The 21,098-nt window shown below is 36.7% G+C and overlaps 1 protein-coding gene across 1 annotated transcript in view; it reads left to right on the forward strand.

Moving 5' to 3' along the window:
• Positions 1-21,098, forward strand: part of ITFG1 (integrin alpha FG-GAP repeat containing 1) — a 340,218-nt gene that overhangs the window by 20,627 nt on the left and 298,493 nt on the right. Inside the window, exon 6 of the mRNA XM_064581526.1 lies at positions 12,986-13,080. Within this exon, the coding sequence (XP_064437596.1) occupies positions 12,986-13,080 (95 nt within the window). The remainder of the gene's footprint in view (positions 1-12,985; positions 13,081-21,098) is intronic.

The following is a 21,098-nucleotide window of genomic DNA, read 5'->3' on the forward strand; positions in this document are numbered from 1 at the left end:
CTTTGTTCTCTCTACTTAGGAGTCTATTTCTTGGGTGCCTGGATGGCTCAGTCAGTTAAGCAGCTGCCTTCGGCTCAGGCCATGATTCCAGTGTCCTGGGATCAAGCCCCACATTGGGCTCCTTGCTCAGTGGGGAGACAGTTTCTCCCTCTGCCTGCCACTCCCCCTGCTTGTGCTTGTCCTCTCCCTCTCTCTCTCTGTCAAATAAATAAATAAGATACATATTTTTAAAAAGTCTATTTCTTGCTTTGCCTCTCTTTTTTCCCCTTTGCTCATTTGTTTTGTTTCTTAAATGCTACATATGAGTGAAATCATATGGTATTTGTCTTTTCTCTGACTGACTTGTTTCGCTTAGCATAATACCTTCTAGGTCCATCCATGTTGTTGCACATGGCAAGATTTCATTCTTTTTTATAGATGAGTGATAGTCCATTGCATGTATGTATATGTGTGTGTGTGTGTATATATATGTATATATACACCCCACATATTCCTTATCCATTAATCAGTCAGTAGACATTTGGGCTGTTTCCATAATTTGCTATTGTAGATAATGCTGCTGTAAACATCGGGGTGCATGCATCCCTTTGAATTAATATTTTTGTGTACTTTGGGTAAATGCCTAGTAGTGCAATTACTGGGTCATAGAGTACTTCTATTTTTAACTTACTGAGGAACTTCCATAGTGTTTTCCACAAAGACTGCACCAGTTTGCACTCCCACAACCAGTGCAAGAGGGTTCCTCTTCCCCCACATCCTCACCAACACCTGTTGTTTTTTGTGTTGTTGACTTTCACCATTCTGACAGGTGTGAGGTGATACCTAATTGTAGCTTTGATTTGTATTTCCCTGATGATCACTGATGTGGAGCACCTTTTCATGTAGCCTGTTGGTCATATGTGTATTCATGTCTTCTGCCTGTTTTTAATTGGATTATTAATTTGGGGGATGTTGAGGTGTATATGTTCTTTATATATCTTGGATACTAATCCTTTATCAGAGTTGTCATTAGCAAATATCTTCTCCCATTCAGTAGGCTTTCAGTTTTGTTGATTGTTTCCTTTGCTGTGCAGAAGCTTTTTATTTTGATATAGTCCCAATAGTTTATTTTTGCTTTTGTTTCCCTTGCCTCAAGAGACACATCAAGAAAAATGTTGCTACAGCCAATGTCAGAGAAATTACTTCCTGTGCTCTCTTCTAGGATTTTTATGGTTTCAGGTCTCATATTTAGGTCCTTAATCCAGTTTGAGTTTCTTTTTGTGTATGGTTTAAGAAAGTGATACAGTTTCATCCTTTGGCATGTCATTGTTCAGTTTTCCCAACATCATTTGTTGGAACCGTCTTTTCCCCATTGTATATTGTTTCCTGTTTTGTCGAAGATTAACTGACCATATAGTTGTGTGTTCATTTCTGTGTTTTCTGTTCTGTTCTCTTGATCTTTGTGTCTGTTTTTGTGCCAGTACTGTACTGTTCTGATTACTATAGCTTTGTAGTATAACTTGACATCCAGAATTGTGATGCCTCCAGCTTTGCTTTTCTTTTTCAAGGTTGCTTTGGCTGATTCATGATCTTTTGTGGTTCTATACAAATTTTAGGATTGTTTGTTCTAGCTCTGTGAAAAATGTTATGTTGGTATTTTGATAGGGATTGCATTAAATGTGCAGATTGCTTTGGGTAGTATAGACATTTTAACAGTATTTGTGTTTCTGATTCATGAGCATAGAATGTCTTTCCATTTCTTTGTGTTACTTTCAATTTCTTTCATGAATGCTTTATAGTTTTCAGAGTACAGGTCTTTCACTTCTTTGGTACATTAATTTTGTATCTGGAACTTTACTGACATCTTTTATCAGTTCTAGCCATTTTTCAGGTTTTATATACATATATAGTCTCATGTGATCCACAAATAGTGGAAGTTTTACTTCTTCCTTGCTGATTTGTATGCCTTTTATTTGATTGTTGTGTCTAGGATTTCCAGCACCAAGTTGAATAAAAGTAGTGAGAGTGGGCATCCCTGTCTTGTTCCTGACTGTAGAGGAAAAGCTCTCAGTTTTTCCCTATTTAAGATGATATTAGCTGTGGTTTTTTTCATATATAGCCCTTATTATGTTGACGTATGTTCCCTTTAAACCTACCTTGTCCAGAGTTGTTATCACGAATAAATGTTGTACTTTGTCAATTGCTTTTTCAAATCTATTGAAATGATCATGATTCTTATCTTTTCTTTTGTTAATGTAATATATCACATTGGTTGTTTTGTGGATATTGAACCACACTTGCAACCCAGGAATAAATCCCACTTGATCATAGTGAATGTTTTTTTTTAAGGTATTGTTGGACTCAGTTTGCTTGTATTTTATTGAGCATTTTGGCATCTATGTTCATCAAGAATATTGGCCTGTAGTTATCTTTATTAGTGGTATCGTTATGGGTTTGGTATCAGGGTAATGCTGGCCTCATAGAATGAATTTTGACATTTTCCTTCCTATTTATTTTTTTAATAGTTTGAGAAGAATAGGTATTACCTCTTATTTAAGTGTCTGGTAGACTTCATCTGTGAAGCCATCTGGTTTGTTGGAGTTTTTTGAGTACTGATTCAATTTCATTGCTTGTTATCTGTTCACATTTTCTATTTCTTCCTCATTCAGTTTTAAGAGGTTGTAGGTTTCTAGAAATGTATTCATTTCTTCTAGAATGTCCAATTTTTTGGTATGTAATTTTTTGTAATATTCTCTTACAGTCGGTTGTATTTCTTTTGGGTCGGTTATTATTTCTCCTCTTTTATTTCTGATTTTGTTTGAGTCCTCTCTCTCTCTCTCCCCCCTCCCTCCCTTCTTCTCTCCCTCTCTTTTTCTTGATGACTCTGGCTAAAGGTTTGTCAATTTTATTATCTTTAGAAAGAACCAGCTTCCTGGTTTCATTGATATGTTCTGTTGGCTTTTTAGTTTTATTTTGTTTATTTCTGATCTAATCTTTATTATATTCTCTCTTCTACTGGTTTTGGGTTTTGTCTGTTCTATTTCTAGCTCCTTTAGGTATAAGGTTAGGTTGTATATTTGAGATTTTTCTTGCTCTTGAGGTAGGGCCATATTGCTATAAACTTTACTCTTAGAAAATCTTTGCTGTGTCCTGAAGATTTTGGAACATTATGTTTTCATTTTCATTTGTCTACATGTATTTTTTTAGTGGGGGAGGGACAGAGGGAGAGGAGAGAGAAAATCTTAAGCAGGCTCCATGGAGCCTGACACTGGGCTCAATCTCACAACCCTCAGATCATGACCTGAGCTGAAATCGGGAGTTGGACATTTAACTGACTGAGCCACCAAGGCACCCTGTCTCCATGTAGTTTTTGCTTTTCTCTTTTATTTTTTGGTTGACCCATTCATTGTTAATAGCATGTTATTTAACCTTCATGCATTTGTGCTCTTTCTGTATTTTTTCTTGTGGTTGATTTCTAATTTCATAGTGTTGTGGTCAGGAAAGATGCATGTTATGACTTCAATCTTTTTCAATTTGTTGAAACTTGTTTTGTGACCTAATGTGTGATTTATTCTGGAGATTGATCCATGTGCACTTGAAAACAATATGTATTCTGCTGTTTTAGGATGGAATGTTCTGAATACATCTAGTAAATCCATGTGGTTCCATGTGTCATTCAAAGCCACTGTTTCCTTGTTGATTTTCTCTTTGGATGATCTGTCCATTGATGTAAGTGGGGTGTTAAAGTCCCATACTATTATTATATTACTACCAATTAGTCCCTTTATGTTTGTTATTAACTTATTTTATGTACTTGGGTACCCCCATGTTGGGTACATAAATATTTACAATAATTATATTACCTTGTTGGATTGTTTCCTTTATGATTATATGGTGTCCTTCTTTGTTTCTTGTTACAGTCTTTGTTTTAAAGTCTATTTTGTTCACTATAAGTATTGCTCCCCTGGCTTTTTTACTTCTATATGCTTCATAAATGCTTCTCCATCTCTTCACTTTCAGTCTTCATGAGTCTTTAGGTCTTAAATGAGTCTCTAGGTCTTAAATGAGTCTCTTGTAGGCACCATAATGGTGGGTCTTATATTTTATCTATTCTGTCACCCTATATCTTTTGATTGGAGCATTTAGTCCACTTATAGCCAAAGTAATTATTGATAGCTAGGTACTTAGTTGCCATTTTATTACTTGTTTTGTCGGGTTTGGCCAGCAACCCTGAGACAGCGAATGAAAAGATTACTCCCAGCACCTTAGTAAGGGAAAGGGGAGGCCTGGGGGCCAGACGCTCTAATGGTGAAAGGCCTTGAGCCAAGCTCTCTCTCTCTCCTTTTATTGTGAGTTTAATTAATACCCCACGTGCAGGACAAGGAGTTCGTGAAGTACATGACCACTACAGGTGCCTGTATTTAAGCATTTACTCCCTGGATGAAACCCTTGAGCCGCAGTAAGAATCCTGGGCATGTTCAGCCAAGAAACTTAAGAGGCAGCCCAGCGTTCAGGGCACTCCCTCCTTTGCATTTCAATTAGTCTCATCCAGGGAGGCATATACAAGTCAGGTTTTATCTATCCAGGCACTGTGAATCCCCACATTGTTTTATGGTTGTTTGTTGTTCTTCTTTTCTTCTCTTCTCTCATGGTTAGTTGGCATTCTTTAGTGGTATACTTACATTCCTTTCCCTCTATTTTTTATATATCCATTACTGGTTTTTGATTTATGTTACCATTTGTTTTGTCTGTAACATCTTCTGCATATAATAGTCTATATTAGGTTGATGATCGCCTAAGTTTGAACCCATTCTTTGCTCCTCTCCCCCACCTCCCCACATTTTAGATATACAGTATCATACTTTACATGCTTTTATTTTGTGAGTCCCTTGACTGATTTTTACAATATACTTATTTTTCTGCTCTTGTGCTTCCTACTTTTCTTATTTATTACTTATGTTCTGTCCTTTCCACACAAAGAGTTCCCTTTAAGATTTCTTATGGGGCTGGTCTAGTGGTCATGAATTCCTTTAACTTTTATTTGTCTGGGAAACTCTTTATCTCTCCTTCTATTCTGAATGATAGCCTTGCTGCATAGAGTATTCTTGGCTGAAGATTTTTCCATTCAGCTCTTTGGATATATCATGCCACACCCTCTGGCCTCCAAAGTTTCTGTTGAAAACCAGCTGATAGCCTTATGGGGTTTCTTTTGTTTGTAACTGTTCTCTTTTCTCATTCTGCTTTTAAAATTCTCCCTCTATCACTACTTTTTGGCATTTTAATATTATGTATCTTGGTGTGGAGCTCCTTGGGTTGGTTTTGTTGGGAGATCTCTGAACCTCCTGAGTCTGGATGTATTTCCTTCCCCACATTCGGGAAGTTTACAGCTATTATTTATTCAAATGAAACATTTGCCCCTTTTTCTCTCTCTTCTCCTTCTGGGATCACTATTATGAGAATGTTAGTACATTTGATGGTGTCACTGAGCTCCCTAAGTCTATTCTGATTTTGTATTATTTTTTTCTCTCTCTCCTATTCAGTTTGATTCCTTTCCATTACTTGGTCCTCCAAGTTGCTGATCCATTCTTCTGCTTCCTTTAGTCTACTATTGATTCCTTCTAATGTATATTTAATTTCAGTTATTGATTCTTCATCTCTAATTGGTTCTTGTTTATAATTTCTGTCTCTTTGTTAAGGGTCTCACCAAAGTCCTCAACTCTTTTCTCCAAGTCAGTGAGTATCTTTGTGATCATTAGTTTAAATTCACTATCAGACATATTACTTATCTCTGTTTTGTTTTTATCTCTTGCTGTGATTTGTCCTGTTATTTCCTTCAGGACATAGTCCTCTGTCTCCTCATTTTGTCTAACTCTGTGGTCTGTTTCTATGTGTTAAAAAAGTTAGCTACATCTCCTGCTCTTGAAAGTTATGGCCTTATGAAGAAAAGGTCATTTAGTCCCCTGCATTGCAGTATCCCCTGTTGACCAGAACCTGGCACTTCAGGAGTGTCTCCTATGTGTGTTGCCTGAACCCTACTTTTCTGGTTGAGCTGCTTTTGCCTTCAGTCCAGTCATCTGCAATGGTTCTCTTTGCCTGTGGTGGGCAGTATTTGGTCCCTGGCTAATGGGCCAGTCTGAGACCACCTTGGGCTTGAGTTGAGTCAAACCAGCCATTTGTCAGAGTTGCAGTAGCACCAAACTGCAGAGTACCTTCCCTGTGTCATCCCCTGAGAAGCTTTAATTGGTGGGTGGGATCTGCGGTCAGACCAGCTGTCTGCCCCTAGTCCACTGCTGGGTCCATAGTCTGACTAGTGTGTGTGGTTATCTTTCCCTCTGTCTGAGGCAGGAGTTACTTTGGAGTTGTTCTGGGCCTTGTTGGGGCTGCTTTCATAGTGCCAGGCTTTTGGCACTGTTTTGGATGTGCTGTAGCCAAGAGCATATTTGAGGGTGTGATCCACATAGTTTGTCAGATTGGATCTGTGGTTTTTGCAGGGTCTTTTGCAAGAGGGAAACTACAATCACCAGTACTAAGGCGAGCTGGTTTGGAGGGAGTGGATCCACAAAGTATGTGGGGGTGGGTGCACAGTGTTAGCAAGGTTTGCACAGGTCCTCTGGTGGGAGAGTTCTGCCAGGGCAGGACTTGCAGTATAAGCAAGTTAGGTTGGGAGTGTTGGCACTGCACTGGTTCCTGCAGATGGACATGTATTTATGCTGGGAGGCAGGGGAGGGAAATACCACCTGCCAATCTCTTTGTTCCTAGAGAAGTCTCCCATAGAAGCCTGTCCCTCTAGCACACACTCTGAGATTTGTATACACAAATTCCCCTCCACTATAACCCTGGCACTTTTCAAACTGCTGCTTCTGTCCTCTATCTCCTCAAGCTGTTTATTGTACTGCCTCTTTAAGGGCAGTGACTCCATTTTCTCTCGCCTTATGGCTCCCCAGGAGTGGAGCCCAATGATTTGTAAAGTTTCAAATTTTAAGTCCTGCTGGTTGTAAGAACTCATGAAATTTGGCTCTTCTGATTTTCAAAGCCAAAATGGTTAGGGGGATTTGTCTTCCCTGTGAGATTTCCCTATTGTGAGTCTGTTTCTCTCCCTATAGTATCCCTCCCTCCTGTGAACACTCCTGCAGGTCTGTTTAGCTTCCCACCTTTTGGATCCCCACTTTGTCTCTACCCTTGCTACCCTCTTAGATGTGGCCTCTTCTCTATATTTAGTTCTGTAGTTTATTCTATCAATCTTTGGGTCATTTTCTGGGTTATTTACACTGATATGAGTGTTAATCTAGTTGTATATGTAAGATGAGGTGAGCTTAGGGTCCTCCTACTCCCCCCATGTTTTCCACCAATCTTGTTCATGCAGTTTTTGTGTGTGTGGATAATGGTGGGTAAAAATTTAGTACGGTATTTATATTCCACTGGATACACTTTTTAAAGAACAAATTATTTTAAAATCTCAATAATTCTAATAGATTTGAAAATTATATATTTTATAGTGGTTTAAACTGATGAAAATACTTAGATTACTTTTTTAGAAGTGAACTTAAATGTGTTAAGGGATACAAAGTTTTCAAAAATTCCTTTAGGGCCTGTCTGAGCAAAAATGCTTGAAGACCAGTGGACTAAAGAACTAGAGAGCTTGGAAAAGCATGCTAGACCCATATCCTGGTAATTGCTTATATCTGGATACCTAAAATAATGATAATTCATTATAAGACTGATCATTGAAAAGTGGGTGGATTAGCAGTCATTTCAAAGAGCAATTACCATAGGCAACCAAAAGCTACAGTTGACATTAATTACATTTAAATTCATCCTTTGATAAATGCTGTTCTTTGTGATTAAGGTTAATGGTGCCCACAAATTAGAACACCTTGACATAATTATGTTTCCTGTAGGACAGGGTGGTGGGTAGCTAATAATTGGAATTTTCTGCAGAGGTCAAGAAATGTCAACAAATAGACTCAACATGGCTCAGAACTGCCCATTTTTTCATCTCTGCTGTTTCTTCCTTTGAATTCAGAACAATTTGTGACCTTGGCCTTCAAATGGAGTTGAGCATGTATATGAGAAGATTATAGTTTATAGGAATATACTTGCTTATAAAGATGGTGTCTGTTGCTTCTTATTGAAAAACTGATGTGTACAAAGAACAACAGTAAAGGTAGAGGAGAAATAAGTTTTATTTTCAACTTTAAATTTTTAAACAATTGAATTTTGATATACAACTATATGTACATTTAATTTTCAACCATCTTAAAATGCATCACAAAAAGAAATAATAGCTCTTCCCTTCTCCCCCCACTATAAAGTATAAGGATCAGTTGACTGCTTTTTGAAAGACATTACTGTAAATTAACAGAGTGTAGGCAACAAGTGTAAAACTTAAAATACTGTGAAGACCTTGAATATTGATTTGAAATATTCTGGAAAGGAAGATTATAATTAATATTTTGTTAGGAGTTGCAAATTCAAATGTCTAAAGGGACCCAGAAGGAAACCAAAGAGTGAAGCACTTTGGAAAGGTGGGGACTTTGGCTGCCTATAGGGACTATAACTCTGTCTGAAAAGAGCCAGTTGGTTAACAGACCTGGTATTTCAATTTCAATTTCAATCTGGAAATCAGATTTTTATGTGAAATCTGATTTTTTATTTAAGTTTTACCAAGGAATTAAAAGTATTTAAAACAGTGTATGAGCCAAATAAAACACATCTTCGTGCTGAATTTGGCCCATAGTCTGCCACTTTATCATTTTTGCTTTATTGCTCTTCTAAATTCTTTATTTGAAATGTACATTTTTGTCAAGTAGTTTCTAGGAGTTTTTTGAAGTTTTCCAGAATTCAACTATAACTTATTTCAGAGCAAACTTATAAAAAATTTCTTTAGGGAATGAGATCAATAATTTCTCAGGTAGTAATTAAAGGCAACCACATGATTAACCTCACTGAGCTCAATTCTGTAGAAGCTTTTATTTTTTAATTCACTTTTGGCCTATAATTACAAATTTCTTGGGAACATTAGGAAATGCTTCTGAAATGACTTTGGGTTAAACTTGTCGTATAATCTCTCTAGCCTACGTCTGATTATTTTGTTAGTAATTAAAAATACTTTAATGCTCAAAATTTAAAGAACCTGTGAATAAATGGTCTATCTTAAAAAGAAGTGAACTGGCCTCACTAAATTGGACTTGATTGAAATTATTTTAGGCATTTCTAACCTTGTGTAGTATGAAAGAAAAACATGATATGAATGCTTTGCATTGAATTACCTTACACCGAATGCTGAATCCAGTTTCTCACTTTAGTATTTTATTGCATTTTATTTTATTAATACCTTATATTATGGGATTTTGGTTAAAATAATGAAACAGGATTATATGAACATTGCTTAGTTTTGTTTTTACTGTCTCGTTGAGGCAACAGATGAGGCCTACTATGTGCTAAAAAGTGTGTATAAGGATATTGGGAAGAAGTTAACTGTTTGTACAGCATGGACCCTTTGTGTAGGGAAAATTTTCTCCTAATTAATGCTTATTCTTTTTCCCAGACTCCACCTGCCAAATTAGTCAACTGTTTCTCTCTGCTGTCCCAACACATTAAAACCAAGTTCAAATCTTGTTTGCTACCCAGTCACTTAGATGATATATTGATAATTAAGTTGTACTTATTAATTAGCCTTAAATTTCTCTTTGGAGATGACATATCTACGCTTCCATATTTCACTGGAACCTAGTATTGTGAAAAAAATAGCATGTTCTCACTAGAGGTAGAGAATAGGAAATGCTACTTGATACTATGATGCAGTCCAGCAAGTATTTTCTGATTAGACCATGATTCATTTCAGTGACTGTTTGGGAGCCATGTCCTGGTTAGGTGATGTAGATAGAAATATCTATGAATCAGGGTATCCAGAGGAGCTTACATCTTTTTTTTTTTTTTTTTTTGAGAGTGCCCAAACATGGGAGTGGCACATGAAAAGGGGGAGAGAGAATCCCATGACCCTGAGATCATGACCAGAGCCAAAATCAAGAGTCGAATGCTTAACCTTTTGAGTCCCCCATGGGTCCCTCAGAGGAGCTTACATCTTAAAAAGTGCTATTAGTAGAGAAAAGTGTACTCAGATACCAGTAAGAAAAGCAAAGTAGGGCCTTGATAAATGAGAATGACTTTGAAAATGGAATGTGTTCTATTGATAAGGAATTGAGAAATTGTTTTACTTAAATTTGCTCTTTCTTCTATAGTTATAATAGTCTACCAGTGTGACCTTCCTGGTTTTGACAATTGTACTGTGGCTATATTAGATGTTGACATTAGGGGAAACTGAATGAGGGATATATGAAAACTTTACATGATTGTTTTTTATAATGAAATAAAATTTACATTACATAGAACTAGCCATGTGAAGTGTACCATTCAATGATATTTAGTATATTCACAATGTTTTACAACTGTCACCTACTTCCAATAGCTTTTCATCATTTCTAAAGGGAACCCTGTACCGATTAAACAATCATAATTTTCCCTTTGGCACCTGCTAATCGGCTTTCTCTCTTTATGGATTTGCCTATTATTGGTATTTCATCTAAATGAAATCATATAGGATGTGACCTTTTTTGTCTGGCCTCTTTCACATAGTGTAATGTTTTAAGGGTTCATCCATGTTGTACCATGTATCAGTACTTCAGGGGATTTTTGGTTTTGGCTGTAAAATATTTTTATTGTATGAATGGCATTTTGTTTATCCATTCATCCATTGGTGAACATTTGGGTTATTTCCAGTTTTTGGCTATTGTGAATAGTGCTAAGAGTATTCGTATACAAGTATTTGTTTAAATACCTGTTTTCAGTTGTTTGGGGTATATACCTAAGTATAGAAATGCAGGGTCATGTGGTAATTCTTTGTTCAACTTTTTGAAGAACTGCCAAACTATTTTCCACAACCAACACACCATTTTATACTCCCAGAAGCAGTGTACAAAACTTCTTCACTTCCTCCCCAACACTTAAAATTTTTTGGCTTTTGATTATTGCCATCCTAGTGGTTGTGAAGTGGTTTCTCATTATGGTCTTCTTTTATAATTCCTTAATGACTAACAATGTTGAGCATCTTTTGATGTGCTAGAGCCATTTGTGTATGTTCTTAGGAGAAATATCTAGTCCTTTGCCCATTTTTTTTTTTAAGATTTTATTTATTTATTTGACAGAGAGAGGGAGAGCAGGAACATAAGCAGGGGGAGAGGAAGAGGGAGAAGCAGGTTTCTCGCTGAGCAGGGAGCCAGATGTGGGGCTCGATCCCTGGACCCTGGGACCATGACCTGAACCGAAGGCAGACGCTTAATGACTGAGCCACCCAAGCGCCCCCTTTGCCCATTTTTTAATTAGGTTATTTTTATTGTTGAATTGTAAAGGTTTTGTACATAGCTACTAGACCTTTATCAGAGATAAGATATTTGCAAGTATTTTTTCCCATTCTATGGAATTGTCTTTTCAATTCCTTGATAGTATCCTGTGATGTACAAAAGTTTTTCATTTGATGAATCTAATTCATCTGTTTCTTCTTTTGCTGAATATTCTGTTGGTGTTATATCTAAAAATCCATTTCCAAATCCAAGGTCATGAAGATTTTCCCATATGTTTTCATTCAAGAGTTTTATAGTTTTAGCCCCTTGATCCATTTTTAGTTAATTTTTGATATATGGTTTGAGATAAGATTCCAAATTTATTCTTTTCTTTAGCTCAAGGTGTTGGAATTAATATTCATAAGAGATAATCATATCATTCTTCATTGTCTTGGAAAAAACATCTATGATAATATTAAATCATTTTGTTTTATACTTAAAAAAAGAATCGAAGAAAAATATAAGAGCTAAAGCTATAAAATTCTCAGGAGAAAGCATATGGGTAAATCTATATAAACTTGGATTCTGAAATGGATTCTTAGATATGACTGCATAAGAACAAACAACAAAAAAAATAAATGAAAAGGATTCATGAAAATTAAAAACTTCTGTACATCACAGGACACTGTCAAGAAAGTGAAAAGCCAATGTGCAGAACTTTTACAACTTTTACAACTCAAAAATAAAACATTATATTTAATAATCTAACTTAAAGGTAGACTAAGGATTTGAGTGGACATTTCTCCAAAGATATACAAATGGCCAATAAATACTTAACACATACTCAACATCATTAGCCATTGGGAAAATACAAGTCAAAACCATAAGACACACACCCTTTAGGATAACTATAATAAAACAAAGGGACAATAAATAGTAAGTGTTGACAAAGAAATGGAGATGTTGGAACCCTCTGACATTGCTAGTTAAGAACATAATATGGTGAAGCCACTTTAGAATATAGTTTGACAGTTCCTCAGAAAGATAAATACACAGTTACCATGTGACCCACCAATTCTGAGATATATACCCAAAAGAACTGAAAACATATGTCCACATAAAAGCTTATACATGAATATTCAAAGCACCATTATTTATAATAGCCAAGAGTGGAAACAAGCCAAATGTCCATCAACAGATAAATGAATAAACAAAAGGTATAGCCACACAGTGAAATATTACTCAGCCATTAAAAGGACTGAAGTACTGACACATGCTACAACACGGATGAACCTGAAATTCTAAGTGAAAAAACACAGACATAAAAGGACATATATTGTGTGATTCCATTTATATGAATAGGGAAATCCATAGTGATAGAAAGCAAATTAGTAGTTGCCAAGGGCTAGAGGGAAGGGAGAAGTAAATAATGGATACAGGGTTTCTTTTTAAAGTAAAGAAATCTTTTCCATCGATAATGCTGATGGTTGCAAACTGTGACTGTGCTAAAAAGCATTAAATTGTCTACTCTAAAAGAGTGAATTTTATGATATGAGAAGTATCTCAACAAAAATCAATAAATTTTAAAAATATCTTGCAGGCAGAGATTTTTCTGTTTTAAAACTGCTTATTTGATATTTGCCTTAGAAATTTTTTTTTTTTTTTAGGAATTTATCATGGCATCCTGCATTGACCACGAAAAATAAAATGCGAATTCCACATTCGCACGCGTTTATTGATCTGACTACAGATTTTACAGCAGGTAAGTTGCACAAAAATGTAAAATATTTCTTTTGAACTGCCAAAGAATTACAAGATTTTATTTATTCTTTTCTTAGTAATCATTTCCTATTGAATTGAATGTTAAAACCAAAATGTTAAAAGATTATAAGGAAATCAGTGATCTTAGATACACATTAAAAGTACTGGCTATAGGGGCTCCTCAGTGGCTCAGCCAGTTAAGTTGTCTGCCTTAGGCTCAGGTCATGATCCCAGAGTCCTGGAATTGAGCCCCAAGTCTGGCTCCCTGGGAGCCTTCTTCTCCCTCTGGCCCTCCCCCTATTCTCTCTCTCTCTCTCTCTCTCTCTCTCTCAAATAAAATCTTTAAAAAAAAAATAAAGTACTGTATATAATAAATAAACCTTTAGTTGCTTTTGTTGTTTGTTAACCACATCAAAATTTGGATTCTCCACTTACGGATTGATGATAATTTAGACACCAGTTGCCTGATGTTTCTTTCCCTTTCCATTTAAAAATTATTGACTAATAAATACTATAAATTTAATTGTAAGAAAAATATTTAGCTTATAATTTAAAATTTTCAAAGGCTTTTTACAACTTTTTACTATGGAAAATTCTAAACATAGAAAAGTAGAATAGTATCTCATATATGATACACTATTCTACTTGTTTTTTAAGATTTTTTATTTTATTTATTTGAGAGAGAGAGCATGAAACAGGGGAGGGTCAGAGGGAGGAGCAGACTCCCTGCCGAGCAGGGAGCCCGATATGGGACTCGATCCCAGGACTCCAGGATCATGACCTGAGCCAAAGGCAGTCACCTACCCGATTGAGCCACCCAGGTGCCCCTATACTACTCTACTTTTAATTATCACTTAGCTTCAACAATTATCAATATGTGGCCTATCTTATTTCGTTGGTAAAACCATCGACAAGCCCGTCCTGCCCCAGACAATTTGAAATCCAAAACATTGTATCATTTCATTTATAAATATTTTTAATCTGTATCTCTAAATGATAAGGACTTTTTTATTTTTAACATCTGAAAGATCGTTTTCATATCTAAAAAAAATTTAGCAATAGTTTCTTAATATCATCAAATATTTATTCAATATTGAAAATGCCCCAATTATCTCCTAAATGTTTTTATCAAATCAAGAGCTAAACAAGGTATACATACATATATTTAAAAAACATTATCTGGGGGCACCTGGGTGGCTCAGTCAGTTAGGCTTCTGCCTTCTGCTCGGGTCATGAGCAGGAGGGACCTGCCAGGGTCCCAGGATCGAGCCCCACATCTGGCTCCCTGCTCAGCAGAGAGCTTGCTTCTCCCTCTCCCTCCGCCCCTCCCCTCCCCTGCTCCTGCGCACACTCACATGCTCTGTCTCAAATAAGTAAAAATCTTTTAAATAAATAAAATAATAAAAGAAAAAAAAAAACATTATCTGTATTATAGAATGTCTCAAACTCTGAATTTTGCCATTTCTACCACCATAGTGTTAGCATGTGACTCGGTCCCCTGTATTTTTTCTAAACCAGTAGTTAAATTTGAAGCCTTGATCAGAATCAGACTTTCTGTTGGTCAAAAATTCTTCCTAGATATTGCAGTTTGTTTCAGGTCATTAGGAGACATGTGATTTAAATTCTGTCTCTTTTGTGATGTTAAGATTGATCAGTAGTTTCAGTTTCCCTCAGCGTGGACCATTCATTATAATGCTATCCTAATGGTTTTAGCTGCTATTGATATTTATAGTCATGGCCATTATTTCAACAGGAGTTACAAAATTGTGGCACCCTACATCTATCATTCATCTGTATATATTATTATCTGGAATTTTCTATATAATAAAAAAGACAACTTCAGTCACCTGAAGTACAGCTCAGACAGGCAGGTCAAGTGCTGGATTTTTGTTCTTCCTCCCTATTTTCTTATCCAATTATTTTTTTTTCATTTTTTTTTTATTGTTATGATAATCCCCAAACATTACATCATTAGTTTCAGATGTAGTATTCCATGATTCATTCTTTGTGCATAACCAGTGCTCCATGCCAAATGTGCCCTCCTCAATACCCATCATCAGGCTAACCCATCCTCCCACTGCCCTCCCCTCTAGAACCCTCAGTTTGTTTTTCAGAGTCCATCATCTCTCATGGTTCGTCTACCCCTCTAATTTCCCCCCATTCATTGTTCCCCTCCTGCTATCTTCTTCTTCTTTTTCTTTTACTTAATATATATTGCATTATTTGTTTCAAAGGTACATATCTGAGATTCAACAGTCTTGCACAATTCACAGCGCTTACCAGAACACATACCCTCCCCAGTGTCTCTCACCCAGTCACCCCATCCCTCCCACCCCACCCCCCACTCCAGCAACCCTCAGTTTCTTTCCTGAGATTAAGAATTCCTCCTATCCGTGAGGTCATATGATACATGTCTTTCTCTGTTTGACTTATTTCGTTCAGCATAATACCCTCCAGTTCCATCCACGTCGTTGCAAATGGCAAGATCTCATTCCTTTTGATGGCTGCATAATATTCCATTGTGTATATATATACCACATCTTCTTTATCCATTCATCTGTCGATGCACATCTTGGCTCCTTCCATAGTTTGGCTATTGTGGACATTACTGCTATAAACATCGGGGTGCACGTACCCTTTCAGATCCCTACTTTTGTATCTTTGGGGTAAATACCCAGTAGTGCAATGGCTGGATCATACGGTAGCTCTATTTTCAACTTTTTGAGGAACCTCCATACTGTTTTCCAGAGTGGCTGCACCAGCTTGCATTCCCACCAACAGTGTAGGAGGTTCCCCTTTCTCCGCATCCCCGCCAACATCTGTCATTTCCTGACTTGTTAATTTCAGCCATTCTGACTGGTGTGAGGTGGTATCTCACTGAGGTTTTGATTTGAATTTCCCTGATACCGAGTGACGTTGAGCTCTTTTTCATGTGTCTGTTGGCCATTTGGATGTCTTCTTTGGAAAAATGTCTGTTCATGTCTTCTGCCCATTTCTTGATTGGATTCTTTGTTCTTTGGGTGTTGAGTTTGATAAGTTCTTTATACATATTGCATACTAACCCTTTATCTGATATATCATTTGCAAATATCTTCTCCCATTCTGTCGGTTGTCTTTTGGTTTTGTTGACTGTTTCCTTTGCTTTGCAAAAGCTTTTTATCTTGATGAAGTCCCAATAGTTCATTTTTGCCCTTGCTTCCCTTGCCTTTGGCGATGTTTCTAGGAAGAAGTTGCTGCGGCTGAGGTCGAAAAGGTTGCTGCCTGTGTTCTCCATTAGGATTTTGATGGACTCCTGTCTCACATTGAGGTCTTTCAACCATTTGGAGTCTATTTTTGTGTGTGGTGTAAGGAAATGGTCCAGTTTCATTCTTCTCCATGTGGCTATCCAAATTTCCCAACACCATTTGTTGAAGAGACTGTCTTTGTTCCATTGGACATTCTTTCCTGCTTTGTCAAAGATGAGTTGCCCATAGAGTTGAGGGTCCATTTCTGGGGTCTCTATTCTGTTCCATTGATCTATGTGTCTGTTTTTGTGCCAGTACCATACTGTATGGATGATGACAGTTTTGTAATAGAGCTGGAAGTCCGGAACTGTGATGCCACCAGCTTTGCTTTTCTTTTTCAACATTCCTCTGGCTATTCGGGGTCTTTTCTGATTCAATACAAATTTTAGGATTATTTGTTCCATTTCTTTGAAAAAAAGTGGATGGTATTTTGATGGGGATTGCATTGAATGTGTAGATTACTCTAGGTAGCATTGACATCTTCACAATATTTGTTCTTCCAATCCATGGGCATGGAACGTTTTTCCATTTCTTTGTGTCTTCCTCAATTTCTTTCATGAATATTTTATAGTTTTCTTAGTACAGATCCTTTGCCTCTTTCGTTAGATTTATGCCTAGGTATCTTATGGTTTTGGGTGTAATTGTAAATGGGATCGACTCCTTAATGTCTCTTTCTTCTGTCTTGTTGTTGGTGTATAAAAATGCCACTGACTTCTGTGCATTGATTTTATATCCAGCAACTTTACTGAATTCCTGTATGAGTTCTAGCACCTGTGGGGTGGAGTCTTTTGGGTTTTCCACATAAAGTATCATATCATCTGCAAAGAGTGAGAGATTGACTTCTTCCTTGCCGATTTGGATGCCTTTGATTTCTTTTTGTTGTCTGATTGCTGTGGCTAGGACTTCCAATACTATGTTGAATAGCAGTGGTGATAGTGGACATCCCTGCCGCGTTCCTGACCTTAGGGGGAAACCTCTGAGTTTTTCCCCATTGGGAATGATATTTGCTGTAGGTTTTTCATACATGGCTTTTATGATATTGAGGTATGTACCCTCTATGCCTATACTCTGAAGAGTTTTGATCAAGAAAGGATACTATACTTTGTCAAATACTTCTTCTGCATCTGTTGAGAGGATCATATGATTCTTGTTCTTTCTTTTGTTAATGTATTGTATCACGTTGATTGATTTGCGGATATTGAACCAACCTTGCAGCCCAGGGATAAATCCCACTTGGTCATGGTGAATAATCCTTTTAATGTACTGTTGGATCCTATTGGCTAGTATTTTGGTGAGAATTTTTGCATCCATGTTTATCAGGGATATTGGTCTGTAGTTCTCCTTTTGGATGGGGTCTTTGGTTTGGGGATCAAGGTAATGGTGGCCTCATAAAATGAGTTTAGAAGTTTTCCTTCCATTTCTGTATTTTGGAACACTTTCAGAAGAATAGGTATTCATTCTTTTAGAAATGTTTGGTAGAATTCCCTTAGGAAGCCATCTGGCCCTAGGCTTTTGTTTGTTGAGAGATTTTTGATGATTGCTTCAATTTCCTTAGTGGTTATAGGTCTGTTCAGGTTTTCTATTTCTTCCTGGTTCAGTTTTGGTAGTCGATACATCTCTAGGAATGCATCCATTTCTTCCAGGTTATCTAATTTGCTGACATAGGTTTGCTCATAATATGTTCTTATAATTGTTTGTATTTCTTTGGTATTGGTTGTTAACTCTCCTCTTTCATTCATGATTTTGTTGCTTTGGGTCATTTCTCTTTTCTTTTTGATAAGTCTGGCCAGGGATTTATCAGTCGTGTTAATTCTTTCAAAGAACCAGCTCCTAGTTTCGTTCATCTGTTCTACTGTTCTTTTAGTTTCTATTTCATTGATTTCTGCTCTGATCTTTATTATTTCTCTTCTCCTGCTGGGTTTAGGCTTTATTTGCTGTTCTTTCTCCAGCTCCTTTAGGTGTAGGGTTAGGTTGTGCATTTGAGACCTTTCTTGTTTCTTGAGAAAGGCTTGTATTGCTATATACTTTCCTCTTAGGACTGCCTTTGCTGCATCCCAAAGATTTTGAATAGTTGTGTTTTCATTTTCATTGGTTTCCATGTATTTTTTTAATTCTTCTTTAATTTCCTGGTTGACGCATTCATTCTTCAGTAGGATGCTCTTTAGCCCCCATGTATTTGACTTCTTTCCGACTTTCCTCTTGTGATTGAGTTCTACTTTCAAAGCATTATGGTCTGAAAATAGGCAGGGAATGATCCCAATCTTTTGGTACCGGTCGAGACCTGATTTGTGACCTAGGATGTGATCGATTCTGGAGAATGTTCCATGGGCACGAGAGAAGAATGTGTATTCTGTTGCTTTTGGATGGAATGTTCTCAATATGTCTGTGAAGTATATTTGGTCCAGTGTGTCATTTAAAGTCTTTATTTACTCTTTGATCTTTTGCTTAGACGATCTGTCCATTTCAGTGTGGGGGGTGTTAAAGTCCCCCACTATTATTGTATTGTTGTCAATGTGTTTCTCTGCTTTTGTTATTAATTGCCTTATATAATTGGATTCTCCCATGTTAGGGGCATAGGTATTTACAATTGTTAGATCTTCCTGTTGGATAGACCCTTTAAGTAGGATATAGTGTCCTTCCTCATCTCTTATTACAGTCTTTGGTTTAAAATCTAATTTGTCTGATATAAGGATTGCCACCCCAGCTTTCTTTTGCTGTCCATTAGCATGGTAAATGGTTTTCCACCCCCTCACTTTCAATCTGGGCGTGTCTTTGGGTCTAAGATGAGTCTCTTACAGACAGCATATCGATGGATCTTGTTTTTTAATCCAGTCTGTTAGCCTGTGTCTTTTGATTGGGGCATTTAGCCCATTTACATTCAGGGTAACTATAGAAAGATAGGAATTTAGTGCCATTGTATTGCCTGGAAGGTGACTGTTACTGTATATTGTCTGTGTTCCTCTCTGGTTTATGTTGCTTTTACGCTCTCTCTTTGCTTAGAGGACCCCTTTCAAGTTTTCCTGCAGGGCTAGTTTCATATTTGCAAATTCCTTTAGTTTTTGTTTGTCCTGGAAGCTTTTTATCTCTCCTTCTATTTTCAATGACAGCCTAGCTGGATAGAGTATTCTTGGCTGCATATTTTTCTCATTTAGTGCTCTAAGTGTATCATGCCAGTCCTTGCTGGCCTGCCAGGTCTCTGTGGATAGGTCTGTTGCCAATCTAATGTTTCTACCGTTGTAGGTTACATATCTTTTCTCCCGAGTTGCTTTCAGGATTTTCTCTTTGTCTCTGAGACTCGTAATTTTTACTATTAGATGTCGGGGTGTTGACCTATTTTTATTGATTTTGAGAGGGGTTCTCTGTGCTTCCTGGATTTTGATGCCTGTTTCCTTCCCCAAATTAGGGAAGTTCTCTGCTCTAATTTGCTTCAATATAACTTCTGCCCCTCTCTCTCTTTCTTCTTCTGGGATCCCAATTATTCTAATGTTGTTTTGTCTTATGGTATCGCTTATCTCTCAAATTCTGCCCTCGTGACCCAGTAGTTGTTTATCTCTCTTTTTCTCAGCTTCTTTATTTTCCATCATTTGGTCTTCTATATCACTGATTCTCTCTTCTGCCTCATTTATCCTAGCAGTTAGTGCCTACATATTTGATTGCACCTCATTAATAGCCTTTTTGATTTCTACTTAGTTAGATTTTAGTTCTTTTACTTCTCCAGAAAGGGTTTCTCTAATAACTTCCATGCTTTTTTCAAGCCCAGCTAGTATCTTTGAAGTGATGATTCTGAACTCTAGATCTGACATCGTACTAATGTCCGTATTGAGTAGGTCCCTGGCAGTCGGTACTACCTCTTGTTCTTTTTGTTGAGGTGATTTTTTCCGTCTTGTCATTTTGTGCAGAAGAGAATAGATGAATGAGAAAACAAAATGCTAGCAGAGTAACAACGTCCCCAGAAAATATACTCTAAACAAATCAGAAAAGACCTGAAGCAGTGGGAAAAGAAAGGGAAAGAGAGAAAAAAGAAAAAGAAAAAAAAAAGGAAAAGAAAAGATAAAGATAAAAACAAACAAAAACAGAACAAAACAAAAAAAACCAGAATGTGATCAAATATGATCAGGCTGGTATATAGATCAGTGCCACACACTAGATTTTGGGTGTATTTGGTGTGTTAGAAGAAAGTGCCTCTCAAAATTTTAAAGAAAGAAAAACTTATATATGTGCCAAAATAAGGGTTGATATGATGAAGGGATGGAATATGACTGTAAAGATGGAAATTATAAAAAATTTTATGAAGGAATTGGTAAGAAGTAGTTTGAAAAAAGAAAGAAGAGGATTTAAAAAAAGGAGAAAAAAAAGGGAGAGAATGTGATCAGGCACTGGAGTAGAAAAAAAACATACAATAGAGATTTAGGTTATATTTTGATCTGTTAGAAGAAACTATCTCAAAATTTTAAAGAGAGAACAACATATGCCAAAAATATGGGTAACTACTATGAAGGGATAGAATATGACTCTAAAAATGAAAAATAAAAACGTTTTTTTAAAAAAGGGATTTATAAGATGTTGGTTGAAAAAGGGAAAGAGAAAAATTCAAAAAAAAAAAAATACAGTTAAAAAAAAATTAACTTTGAAAGACTAAAGAATCATGGTAAAAAAGCCCTGAATTCTATGTGCAGTATTCCCTTAGTGCTGGAGTTCTGCTGTTCTCGTTTTCGGTAAACTTGGTCTTGGCTGG

This window comes from Mirounga angustirostris, unplaced genomic scaffold (genome assembly GCF_029215605.1).
Source record: "Mirounga angustirostris isolate CCGP_5_RB_7025 unplaced genomic scaffold, mMirAng1.0.hap1 SCAF_16, whole genome shotgun sequence".
NCBI lineage: Eukaryota > Metazoa > Chordata > Mammalia > Carnivora > Phocidae > Mirounga > Mirounga angustirostris.